Genomic DNA, 13,201 nt, shown 5'->3' with positions numbered 1-13,201 from the left:
AATAGGTACAGTGATCTTGGTGTTGCTCAGTTCAAAGCTTTGAAAACATCTCTTATTGGAAAGATTTGAAGTAAGCAGTCTTGATCCTTCTGCACATGAGGAGGTCAAAGGCTGAAAGAAATGGCAGCTAAGCTTGTGTGTTTCCTCATGTTCAGCCCTCTCTTTTAAACGAGGATTTCTTCTAAAACAACAAATCATAAGAAGACGTGATTGAAAACTGTTTTGTAAGAATTTCTCTCCTTTGGAAGAAGCTGTGTAACAGAAACTCTTCCCTGCCTTTGATTTTTTTCCATTTAAAAGAATTTTAGAACCGTGTAGTCCTTGTCCTAAGATACGCTTATTACAGAGTTCAGTGATGTTCCCTGAAGTTGTAATCTAGCTTGAACTGTTTCCCCTGGCTATACCATGAGACAATTTGACTTTGCATGGAGTTTTGAAAACCGTATGTGGGGATAATGTTAATGTTTCAACTTCATGCTCTCTCTGCACTGCAAATGACAAAATACACTTTGAAGTGCTTTTTCACACTCTCTACCATTGCTTTTTGCATGCAAATGAATATTAATAAAAGTAGACACATGCTCACTTTTGGTTTTAATAGGATGTTCTGTCATCTGTTTAGTTTTTTTCTCTTGAATTTCCTATTTTTAAAACTTCCATTGTGTTTGTAGTGCCAGGCCCTATACCTGCCAAATCAGTGAAAGGAACTCCTTTTGAAGATAAGATCTTCCTCAACTGGAAGGAACCTGTGGATCCAAATGGCATCATTACTCAGTATGAGGTAATTATCAGACACCTAACAAGCATAGGATGGGGCTAGGGAGGTACATCAAGAGGGGTGGCTGACAGTGGGTGTTTATGCTCTTTAAGCAGCTATTCAATAGTATGCTCCTTTCATTTACTGAATACATGATTTTCTGTAGTGGTTATATACTCAAAATTTGTAATTATCGTGCATATAACTGTCCATCCCTGTCAAGTGCCTTAAATGTCTTAATTGTTGCTGTATACCATTCCAAAGCCATGACAGCTATGATCTACAGAATTTTCTTCATTGGAAGCAAAGGTTACATGAAAAGTAAGATGGTTATGAAATTTGGCGCAATGTTTTTTTTAGCTTTGTTAGATTTTTAGATATTGCCTTCTAAGAAAAACTCCATATGAATTCTGTTTAAAGTGTATTTACTTTATGAGCCTTCTGGGGATCTCCATAGGAGGTTGGCAGGTAACACAACCTGATTTGAGCAACAAACACCACACTTTCTAGCACTCTTCTTTTAAAGGAGAAAAGATATAACGTTGCGTATTAGTGAATTATAGGAAGGCAAACCAACAAACAAAACAAAATCCCCTAAAAATTAATTTTTTTCTATCTATTTATTTATTTATTTAATGTAGACTAAATTTATAAGCTAGTGTGAGTTAAACCAGGTGGGCAGCTCAACCCCACTCAGCTATTTGATGACTTCCCCCCAGTGGAATGTAACAGTGACGTTTTCCATACATAAACTATGTAAAAGCAGTTGATTAATGAGATTAAAGCAGATAAATGCTTCCTTAATTTTTAGTTGGAAACAGATGCAAAAGGCAGGGGATTAACACTGACATTAGCACTGAAAGAGCAGCTACAGAAAAATGAAATTGTGAAACTCAAAGTGTTCCATGGTGATTCTCTAACTAGCAAGGGAGTGTGTCATCCAGCAGTAATGATGAAGGGTGTCTGCATAGCCTTTTAAGTAAGGCAAACTCTTCAATAATACACATGAAATCCTCACTGGTTTAGTGCTGGACTTGACACTGCTGGGTTAATGGCTGGAATCAATGATCTTAAGGATCTTCTCCAACCTAAATGATTATATGATTCTGTGGTATCCCCAAGATAAATGGGTAGCTCGATGATCATGTGTCTTTTGTTTCCTTTCCAGCCAAGCTAACCTAAATCCCTTGTGCCAAAGCTTTTAAGAGTTGTTGCAAAAATTTCTGTTTCACCAGGTGAGCTATAGCAGTATACAGTCATTTGACCCCGCAGTTCCAGTGGCAGGACCTCCACAGACAGTATCCAAGCTGTGGAACAGCACACACCACGTCTTCTCTCACCTGCACCCCGGTACTACCTACCAGTTCTTCATACGTGCAAGCACTGTCAAAGGGTTTGGACCAGCAACTACCATCAATGTAACAACCAATATCTCAGGTAAAAACAAAGAACAGCGTAAAGAAAAAGCAGGGAAGGGGAAAGGGAGATGTCTTTTGAATATTTTTGTATGACTCGAGAAATTGTGAAATGCTTAAAAAAAAAACCCACAGAAAATCCTACCATGTTAAGAAATTATGTTACTAAAATGTTTCTGGGTGTACTCACCACAGGGTAGCATACCTTCAGGGATAAATCCTTACATGAGGTGAAAATTGCTCAGCTGTAGCTGTGAACTGTTTTTTCTGTGTAATACAGTACTTTCATCCAAAGATTTTGAAGCGCTGTGTAAACCTTAATTAATTAGGCCTGTCAACACTCCACAGGTCACTAAGAACTGCATCTGTTTTGCGGGTTAGTAAAGTCAGGTGCAGAAAATTACTGACTCGCTGAAGGTGACTCTACTCACAGCACACAGCTGTAACAGGGTCAGGGAAGTTGAGACAATGTGTGAATTTCTTTTGCCAGATTCACATAGGTCTGCTTCCTTGTGCCTTTATTGATTTATTGCAGTGCACCAACTTTGATATTATTTGTCTTAGTAATGCACTGTAAACTCTGGAAGACAGTTATGTCAAATGAAATGTTCAGTCAAATTTCAATGCTATTCTCAAAAAATAAGATAGTGGCTTATGCAGTTGATAGTGGAAGATAAGTCAATGCTATATTCAGAGAAACTTGATTTTGTGACATGGTGACTTTAGAGCTTGGCAAAGATCAAAGAAGTCAGCCATTTATATATTTAAACAACAAAAAGCAGGATATTTTCCTCATTATCTGTCATAATGAAACTCAGATTGTCCTGTAAAGAGAAGTTAATAATGTAACAGAATGCACCTATGATTTTTGTGGGATACAGCTCACGTAGTCTCCTCACAGTACATGAAAACACACCCATAAATCAAAGTGTGAGAAAATTCAAGGTAGAACTCCTTGAATTATGTAGCAAATAAAATGCTGTAGTTGTCATTACTAACTGGAACACTTTGTGGAATTCCACCCCAGTACATAAGCACTTACACTCCTCATACCCCTGTCCCTTCAAAACAACACAGCCAATCCACAAAAACTACCAAATTATGTGTTCTATTCTGTTTATGTAGCTATTAGATTATTTGGGAGTCTGATAATTCACTCAGGTTGTTTTAAGGGTTTCTTCACAACAAATTCTAGTTCATAAATTTTCCGATATTATGGTGGTGTAGTTCATAAATTTTCAAGTATTATAGTGGTGTAGTCCTTGCATGCTTGTCTTCTAATCCCTTAGTAAAAGGAAAAGAAAAAAGGTCTATATCTTGCTAGCATGTCTGATATTTCAGTATTTTGAGAAAAAAGTTCCTTGATGTGTTTGGATTATTTAGAACTACAGTGAATTCAGGCTTCTTCAGATATGCCCTCTTTTTCCACACAGAATTTTTGGCAGTTTTGTCCAGAATCCACTATAGCACAACTTTCTAGACAGAGTGTGTGTCTTGTTATTTGGGAAGATGTGGTTAATGTTAGGAAAGCTCAAACGCAGGCTGTGACACCCCTTGTATCTGAACTTCAGCCTGTTCTTTCCATCTTGCTTTAGGCTGAACTGTTGTCCAGTTCTACTCTGCATGAGGTACTTTATATGGAGCGACACATGTTTCAGAAAATGCTAACTTTCGTTTAATGAGGGCTGAAATGATTCCTTTTAACTAAGCTTACAGGTGGTTACTGTGATTCTAGTGAACATGGTGTAAGCAGTAATTTTAAAATTAACATTAAATGAACATTAATTCTATAAAATATTATTTCCTGAAATAAGAGCAGGTTTTGCATTCATCTAGGATCTAGGACTAATGAAGCAAGGCTTTTAATCTTTCAGAGCTCCTCTATCTATTGATGTAGTACTGTAAAATTATTATGACTCAAATGATTCATGTCCTGCTAGGAAACATCTTTTTTGAAAGTCCATTTGGAAATATACAGGGTTCATTAATGATTTTATAATGATACAGCCACATATTTAAAAAAACACAAACATGCAGATAGTTTTCAAACTTATGAAAAATTAGCAATTTTTAGCAATCTATTCTTTTCTGATTCGCAGAAAATCCTGTTTCTTTCCTTGCACTGGGGCTGAAGTCAGCAGCAGATTAAAGGTGGATGGTTGAAGTAATTGCCAACACTCACCATCCCACCCACAACAAACACTGCTGCCATGGAGGCGTGACAGCCTGACAGCCCATTAGTGAATCAATTCCTGAACTACTTCTGGTTTTGACTTTGATTTTGTTCTTTCATAGTGGTTTTGAAGCTGATTAATGAGCAGCTTGGCCATCCATTGATAGGAATGGGCATGGGAATGGATTCCCTGATCCAGCTCTAGCCCACAGATGCATGTCTATACAAGTCCAATTTTCCTGCACACTGGTTGATATTGGCATTGTTTCCCAATACGTTTAAGGGGAAATATGGAAGGCTCTTAAATTGTTCAAGGCAGATGGTAGAAGCTGGGTCTTTGACATGGTGACTGTAGTTATTTGCAGGGTAGAAAAATTGCTGCAAAAAATGTGGATTTTATTGTAGTTTAGGGTTTCTTGTCAGTCACCTCCTCCCTCTATTTCTCTCCTTCTTGAATAAAGCTGTTTCAAGTTGAGAGGTGTCATGATTTGATGGGAAGTGGTTAGGGGTAGTGTTATCATTTGTTCATTAAATCCCATTCATGCCACAGTAAAAGAATGTGTCTGACTGGAAAAACTGTTTAAAAATACTTGCATGGCTGATAAAGATTGTCTCTTTGTTCTATATCCAAGCAGCCACAACCTCATAAACATTCGAAATGTTTTCACTGATTTGTTTCTTGTTCTTTTTATTCCCTCAACATTAATCAGCTCCCACTTTACCAGACTATGAAGGAGTGGATGCATCTCTCAATGAAACTGCTACTACAATAACTGTACTCTTGAGACCTGCACAGGCCAAAGGTGCACCTATCAGGTAAAAAAAAAAGAAATCAAAAGAGTTGATTTTATATTTGAATATTTGTTATGTCACTGTATACAGAGCTGTTCATTTCTGAGTGACATTCATTTAAGATCACTAATTTTTTTCCTTACCTACACCTAGTTTGCCAATAGATGTGTAATTAAAGAAATTCTGGGGTTGGCAGGGTTTTTTTTTAAAGATACTCCTGGCCTGAATCATTCAGCTACCTGACCTGTTTGATATAGGGTCCCCAGAACTACCTTCTAGCCATTATAATTTCATTTTACTTTCTCACAGTACCTCTGAAATATGATGCTGAAAGGTGTTTGTCAGAAAGTAGATTTCAAAATAACACTTTCACTCCAGTGCTTCAAAGTCAGCTACTCTATAGCATATATGTGTGATTGGAAAATTGTAAGCTGTGGGGAAATGGGAGAAAAATAGTGATGAATACAAACTATTTGACCTTTTTCTTCTGAGAGCGCTTCTTACTGGGATTCATGTAGCAAGCTATTAAATTTTATTTGGCATGTCCTCTAATCATATTAAAATGCTTCATTTATGTTAACTTTGAGGGGTCTTTCCCTTTCTGCTCTCTGTTGAGAGATAATTTAATTTTGTTTGCAAAGATTAGTCCCCATCCTGATCTTTACTTCTACTTGTTAGTGTAAAAATTTTATGATATTATTTGATTCCATTTGTATTTTACTGATGTGGCTGCATCAGCAATATTCAGGGGCAGGGTTGACTAATTGGGGGTTAATTAGCTGCTGAGCATCAGAAGGTTTTCATGCTATTACCCTTGTGACATTTTAGAGAAACACAGGCTAATGCATTTCATTCTGTGTTACATTAAGTCCTCTATCAGGGCTCAGCTGATGCCAAGTCACATGCCCAAGCCCTAAAAGCAGAGGAAAATTAACTGTCTCTTAAGTCTATTTCCATTAAGAGGAATGTATGTTTTACATGGACGTTGTGGGGGATGAGTCACATACCTATATGAATTTCTATGTGCTTATCGTATAATCACTCTTATGATTGATATTATCAAGTTATTTATTTATATTCTGTCATAGAAGATAATCCATATTCCTCTCCATTATAGGAGATTTTCATGTGTTATATTTAAAATTGTTATCTCACGTATCATTCATTTCTGAGATATTGCTCTGGGGCAAACCTAGGATTTTTGGGGAACAGGGCTGCTTTCAGTATGAGACTTGAATTCTTAAAATATGGATTTTTTAAAATTTAATACCATGGAATTCAGACTCCCAAATCTGCAGGTGCTTAAACTTGCTTCACTATATGCCTTTGTAGGTGCTTTTAAAGGCTTCCAGGTGTCTGCTGTTGTCCTTAATGAAAGCTGTCCTTGTTTAGGAAATGTGATATCTGTTTCTCACATAATCCATGCCACATCCTTTCAGTCTTGTGTCTGGCCATCTGAGGGAACTGAGGCAGATTCTTGCCCAGAGCTTCCCTGCTGGACACCACTGGGATCTGCTGATGGCAGTGGTGCACATCATCTTTACAGCAGCTGCTCCAGGGCACTCCTGTGCTGACAGCAGCGGGCTTCCACCTTCAATCCCACCACCCATCTTCAGGGCGTCAATCTTGGGTCTTGGGTCTTTCTCCTGAAGGGGTGGTTCTTTCTTGAACTGGTAGCATGATGAGATGTGGCTAGAGAATTACTCATGTGGCTAGAAAATTACTCACCCTACTTCAGAAAGATCTGGTTTCTCTTGCAGACGAGGAACTTGCTGCAGAGTAAACCTGCAGACTAAACCTCACATTTATTCTGTCAGTTTTCCTCACAGCATCCTCAGTTCAATGGCATGAGCTTGTCACTGTGGCCTATGAAGATGGCAGAAAGGACCTGTGTACTAAACGTTAATAGAAGATTTGATAGTGATAGTTTCACAGAGTATTAATAACTGTTGTTTGGCTGTGTTCTCAAAAAAGCCTACTTCTTTCTTACTTCTAAAACCTAACATCAAGTTTCTAACATCAAGAGGCCAAGGAAAGAAGTCCTTTACCATAACTGGAGAATTAGGCTTTATTCTTAAAATCAACCAGGTGTTTTATTCCTTGCTTGGAATGAGAAGCATTCTCCAGGGGAATGCAGAAGGCATGGTGTTATTGCCTTTTCTGAAGCTATGCATATTGCAGTCAGGTACTTTTCTGCAGCTTCTTAATAGGGAGATAAATGTAGCACACTGAAATTCTGAATTGATTCAATGCATTTTGCTAAACTTTATGATATATTTCAGTGAAGCTTCACTCCATCACTCCATCCATACTGCAATTTTGTTTCCTCTAGAAGCTGGATTACTGCCATAATGAGTGTTACTAGGTAGGTGGGGAAAAAATGGATCACCGTGCCTGCAGCTGTGATGGAATAGAAGGGACTCAGATGCTGTTTTTACCCTGACCATGAATAATACAGCTGGCTTTTTGAGAAGTTGTTTTTGGTGGTTTTTTTTTTTTGTTTTTTTTTTTTTTTACCCAGTTCTGTAATCTCTGGAGCTGTATATGGTCATTTCATTTCATATCAATAGGTTAATGTTAAAAAAATAAAATAATAGGAAAAGAAAAAAAATAGGAAAAAAGTTCAGTCTGATACGCTTTTGCTTTTATAAATGGATTTATGCCATGATCAGATTTCCATCATAGCCTCCCAATCAGCACAGCCCTCAGCAAGCAGATGTTCCTTATCTCAAGTATAATCTATGTGCAGTATTTCTTTAAGACACTGCCTGGCTGCCCTAGTTGTCACAGTTTTAACATGGCTCTAATCATACCTTCACTGTCAGGTTTTATTGTGCAATCCCTAGCATTCTTTATGGCCTCCTGGAGTTTAAAAACAAAATTACAAACCAGAAATGCAAAGGGAGACAAAGCTGGATGGCTCAGGCTCACTTTGAAGCACGTATAGTTTCACCATCAATCTTGTGGATGAGATTCCAGTCAGGAGAATCAATGGTGCTTCGGTGATTCATTTGAAGATGTGATTTGTTGCTGTAGTTTTTCCTGAAGGTTCCTAACTGAGTATCAGAAAAACATTTTTTTTTGTTTTCAAATCCTACTGCAGATAAGGATTACAAAGAGTGTACATCAGAATCAGAGTAAATTTTTAACTATTAAAGTTATTTTATTTGATTGTTAAAGTGCTTTTCTTGTAATTCCTTAGAATGAACTAGGTTTTTTTCATTTTGCAGCAAGATTAATTAAGGGTACCATGGTAGGGAGCAACTAAAACAATCATTGTCAATTAGAATTCCAAGAGCTGGGACTGAAACTTGAGCTCGTCAGTCAGTCTGGTGCTTGTCAAAGGAGAGGAAGATGTGTCTCCACTAGACACATAGAAAGAAATGTCTAGCAGGTATTTAAAGTCCAGTCAGAACAGGGCTAAAGCATGAACAACATTTACCACTGCCATATCTCTTTGGATCCTGAATTTTTAGGCAGGGATAAAAAGGAAGATGTTGTCAGAGACCTCCTTCACTTGTTGGCAATTTTCTTGGTCGATAGCAAGGTACTGTATGGGTTTTCTTTAATTAACTAAAGAAGGTTTTGTCATGAGAAATAATTTCTTCATGGAAATTTCCATGAGGAGCTCTTCAGCTGCTGTATCTTCAAAATTTCTCTGCTTACCTGGCTGTCTCAAACAACTCTTTGGCCTTTATGATCCTGATGACTTATGTAGCAGGTTCTGAAATTTTTATTACTCTTCAGAATAGCTCAGAATTTATTTTAGTCATCAAGAAGAAGGAATACTGTCATCTAAGCTTTCCACTCCTGTCTCTTTATTTCCCTATTTTACTCCTTCTTTGTTGTATGGAAAGACGAGGAAAAAATTCTATTGTAGGAATTCCCTCAGCTCCTGTCATAAAAAAGCTCTCTCAATAACTGAATTCTCACCAGCACAGAAAAGAAAAAATGTATAGAAAATTTAAGATAATTGAAGGTAGGAATAGTTATATGCAAAGACACAGGGATAAGCAGAGTACATAGTTAAATTTTCACTAATACCTGATACCAAACACATTTGCAGCCAGTGAACACCCCACTTTTCAAGCTGCAAATTTAGCTTTGACTTGTTTCGTTACACGTTACAGCAGGGTGTCCTTTCCGAGCATTGTTGTGTGCACACAGAGTAACAGTGCTGCTCTGGAGCCACTGCAGTGTGTTGTAAATGGCTTTAAACAGATGCTATCACAAAGGGCCCAGAGGTAAACTACTGTATGTCTCGTTAGCCTATAATGCTGCATGAACAATACTGCCAGATCACTTATCTAAAGAGGATTGGCAGATCTTTTACTTAAATGTACTTAGTGAAGCTACACTTAAAAAAAATAAAAATAACGCTTTGTTGGAGACTTAAAACAGTTTCTATCATTTGCTATTTTTTCTATTCTGTAAGTGTAGATGACTACAATATGTATATCTAGGTCTTATTTTCCGCATATTGTAGCTTTTCATGTGTAGGGGGGTCCAAAAGCATTTTTGACTATATTTTATAGAAATTAATTTAGTTGAAAGTTTTTCAGAACTGTCACATTTTATTGTGGTCTTATGCTTAAAATTTTGCCATACCTTTTATATCCCATTCAAAAATCAGTGTTCTTTTAAAGAAGGCTATAAAAAGAGACTTTTAACCAATTTGACTCTCATGCCCTTCATATTGCATTTTTTGTCTCCTAAGAGAGTTTATTCTCAAAAAGGAGATATGCCTTAAAATGAAGATACCCCTTTATCCCTTATTCTATAAAATGGGAGAGGGGAAGAGCGGTTGATTTGCTGGCTGTAGTGTGTCTCATTTTCAGAGCTGTGTGACAAACCAGGCTGTTCCAGGGGACTGTTGCCTCTGTCACGTGCAGGCATTGCACTGTCCTTCCTTGTCCCTGCTGGCTTTCTCCTTTGAAGCTCCCAGGGTGTCACAGACAAGTTTCCTGCTATTCTGTCACTTCTGAGAGCAGAATTTGTGTCTGTCCCAGACCACTGGCAGCTGATGAGAGAAGACTGCAGAATTCAGGCAGCAGAGACGTGGTGTTTGTGTCCCAGGGCTCTCCAGCTGGTTGTCTGCCCAATTCTGAAACAGTGTTTTTACACTGCTTGGGTCCAGGGCCAGGCCAAGGAGGGGAATGAATGCCAGTAGTCATTTCTTACCTTGGGACATGATAAATAAAAATTTTTAAAATATTTTTCATCCTGTCAAGTTTTTAAAATATCAATGCTTCTGGGGATTTTTGCTAGTACATTTATTTTGAAGCATAAAGAAATATACTGGATATACAGGGGTTTTGTGTAAGTGATTTGTTGGTATAGTCCCCATTAACTGGAGATGGTTAATACATAGAGGCTACCACAGAAGGTGATGTATAACTGAGCTCAGTTCATGGTCAGTTTATGAGAAATACATTTCCCCAGGCCTAACTTTTTTTTCTTTTTACATTCTTCTTTCTACCTGGACTTTCAAAACTGAAATGACTTTATATATTCTTCTTGGGCATATTGAAATGGAGGAAAGAAGCATTCCTGCTTAATTTTTACACACTAGGAAAAGGGAATGCTAACATCTTCTTTCAGCTTAGGAAAGACATGAAACTAATTTCTTATTTCTTCTCCTCTTTCTTCCATTCTCTAGTATCATACTTTATCTCTGCCACTGCAGTTATTGGGTTTTCTGAGCAGCAGTAGCAGAGAAAATTGACAAAATAATTTAATGCTGCCGCACAAATTCTGAAAGGAGGAGAACTGTCTTTGCCTTTCAGAGTCCTTGCAGCAATGCAGTGACACTTTGAGAATTTGGTTCAGTTTTACCTTTTCAGTTTAGAAAGCTTTATAGCAAACCTAAGACAGACAAGTCTGCCAGTTTAATTCAAAAGCTTCAGGTTTCTTGTCTACATGCCTTAAAATCCCCAAACCTCTTTTTTTTTCTTATAAAATGAAGGATTGCCTTCTGCTTTCACTATGTAAATTCTTTACTTCTGAAAAGCAGAGGAAGCTGATAATGAGTTGGTAGCATCCTGCAGTTAGGTAGTTCCTCTAAAGAAGAAAGAATTATAATTACCTGTTCTATTTTAAGCAGGTGATTTTGAAAAGTGACCAAGCCATGATCCATTTCAACAGAGTTATTGGGAGGTTGAGGTGCTGTTTTGATGGGCTGAATAGTCTCTGCTTCAGCAATTCATAATATTTTATCATTGACAACTGTAAAGGAATGAGGCAGTCTCGTTCAGTGGAATGGACAGATTTCTGTCCATCTGTGCTTGTATTACAGCATGTCACTTGTACTTTAGATCTGCATAGCTCTGAGCCAAGATAGAAGCCACAGCAAGGTCAAGAGGTGGAGAAGCCTGTCAGCACATTCTGTCTCTAATGATATGACAACTGCAAATTGGTGCTTCAAGCACAGCCTGGAGGCAGCCATTATGTTGGGACTTGAAGCTCAGCCTTCTCTAATACTGTTTCAAAGGAAAATGCTAACTTCAGATTGCTTCTGATCAGCCAAGAGTTTAATCTGTTGTAGTTTAACACATTTTTTCCTGTGTTTCTTAAAAGAAAAAAGTTTTAAAGGAAAGTAATAATAAGAGGTCATGTATGGATTTGTATTGTTGTTTTTCACGCACACACACACACACACACAAAAAAAAGGATGCTGCTTCATTCCAACAGCTGAAATAAACAGTTTTGCTGTATTTCCAGCCTTTGTTTCTTCTCTGCATCCATCTCCTCTCTTGTCCTTTTTTCCTCTCTCTCACCAGTGCCTACCAGATTGTTGTTGAAGAGCTGCACCCACACCGAACAAAGCGAGAAACTGGTGCCATGGAGTGCTACCAAATCCCTGTCACCTATCAGACTGCCCTTAGTGGAGGCTCACCATACTACTTTGCTGCTCAGCTGCCCCCAGGAAACCTGCCAGAGCCAGCCCCCTTTACTGTGGGTGACAACAGGACGTACCAAGGTTTCTGGAACCCGCCGCTGGCTCCTCGGAAAGGCTACAACATCTACTTCCAGGCCATGAGCAGCGTGGAGAAGGCAAGTGCTGACAGCACCTGGCTCCTGCAAGGAGGCAAAGACATGCCTGTGGTGACAGCTAGGGCTGCTGGAGTCAGACGTGGGAGGTGTTGGCAGTGGCACGGCTGAAATCCCCTGGTGCTGTGACAGCATGGCAGTGTGCCATTCACATTTCACATCAGCCTCGTGTCACAGAAACTGCTACTAGATGGGAGATTAATGTATCTCATAGTAATTGTCTGAGGGAAGTAATTTCAGGACTGTGACTGTCTCCTTGGTAAATAACATCCGCAGCGCTTTCCCCAGTTCTCAGTACCTGCACTCCTCAGAAGATTAAATTACTGCAGTCTAAAGAGAATGTGGGCTGCTCAGTGGGCTAGCAAAACATTGCAAACTTTTTAAGACTCTCACACTGGACATCAAATAAAAAGTAAACATTTTCTTGAGCAAAAGTAACTGCTGGCCCACCATGAGTTTGAGAGTCTTTCTGAGAAAGTGTACACCAGGCTTGCAGCCCTGCTGTGCAGTGGAATTATGGCTATCATTCACCTTCATTACCTCCTGGGTGCCTCTTTTTAACTCTGCTGCTGAGTGCTGCTGCTGGCTCTGTGTGCATATGGAAGGAGGAGAAGTGTCAGGGAGAGAGGTTCCGAGGTTCCAGGTGCAAAGAACAACTGTGGCTCTGCAAGCCCCAGGCTGTTGCTTTTGAATGGTTTTTACTCTTGTAAATGAAAAATGAGGGAGAGGAAAAGGATTGGTGAGAAGGGAAAATATGGTAGATGGAGAAGCTTTAGGTATTTAAAATTTAATATTTGGATATATAGTTTAGAAAACTGAGGTGTCCAAGCAGTTCAGACAGGAACTAGAAAGGCTAGGCTGATAATCACTGATATCCAGCAGAACCATTGGAAAGGAGCAGAAGCAGTGTTTACTTTTCCTTATGCTTGGATCACTCTGGTGGCTAAACAAATCCTTGCTAACAGGCACCCTTGCCTTGGAGTCTTTTGAAGGAAATCTCAACCTTTACCTATG

General features: G+C 38.6%; 1 protein-coding gene across 8 annotated transcripts in view; it reads left to right on the top strand.

Moving 5' to 3' along the window:
• Window positions 1–13,201, top strand: part of PTPRK (protein tyrosine phosphatase receptor type K) — a 388,545-nt gene that overhangs the window by 306,016 nt on the left and 69,328 nt on the right. For all 8 annotated transcript variants that reach the window (XM_064708032.1, XM_064708028.1, XM_064708031.1 and 5 more), the window contains exons 9-12: window positions 672–781; window positions 1,993–2,194; window positions 5,056–5,161; window positions 11,917–12,190. In XM_064708032.1, the coding sequence (XP_064564102.1) occupies window positions 672–781; window positions 1,993–2,194; window positions 5,056–5,161; window positions 11,917–12,190 (692 nt within the window). The remainder of the gene's footprint in view (window positions 1–671; window positions 782–1,992; window positions 2,195–5,055; window positions 5,162–11,916; window positions 12,191–13,201) is intronic.

The sequence above is a fragment of the Zonotrichia leucophrys genome, chromosome 3 (assembly GCF_028769735.1).
Source record: "Zonotrichia leucophrys gambelii isolate GWCS_2022_RI chromosome 3, RI_Zleu_2.0, whole genome shotgun sequence".
In the NCBI taxonomy this organism is placed as follows: Eukaryota; Metazoa; Chordata; class Aves; order Passeriformes; family Passerellidae; genus Zonotrichia; species Zonotrichia leucophrys.
The sequence above is the reverse complement of the archived record's forward strand: the minus strand, read 5'-3'. Positions and strand labels throughout refer to the sequence as shown.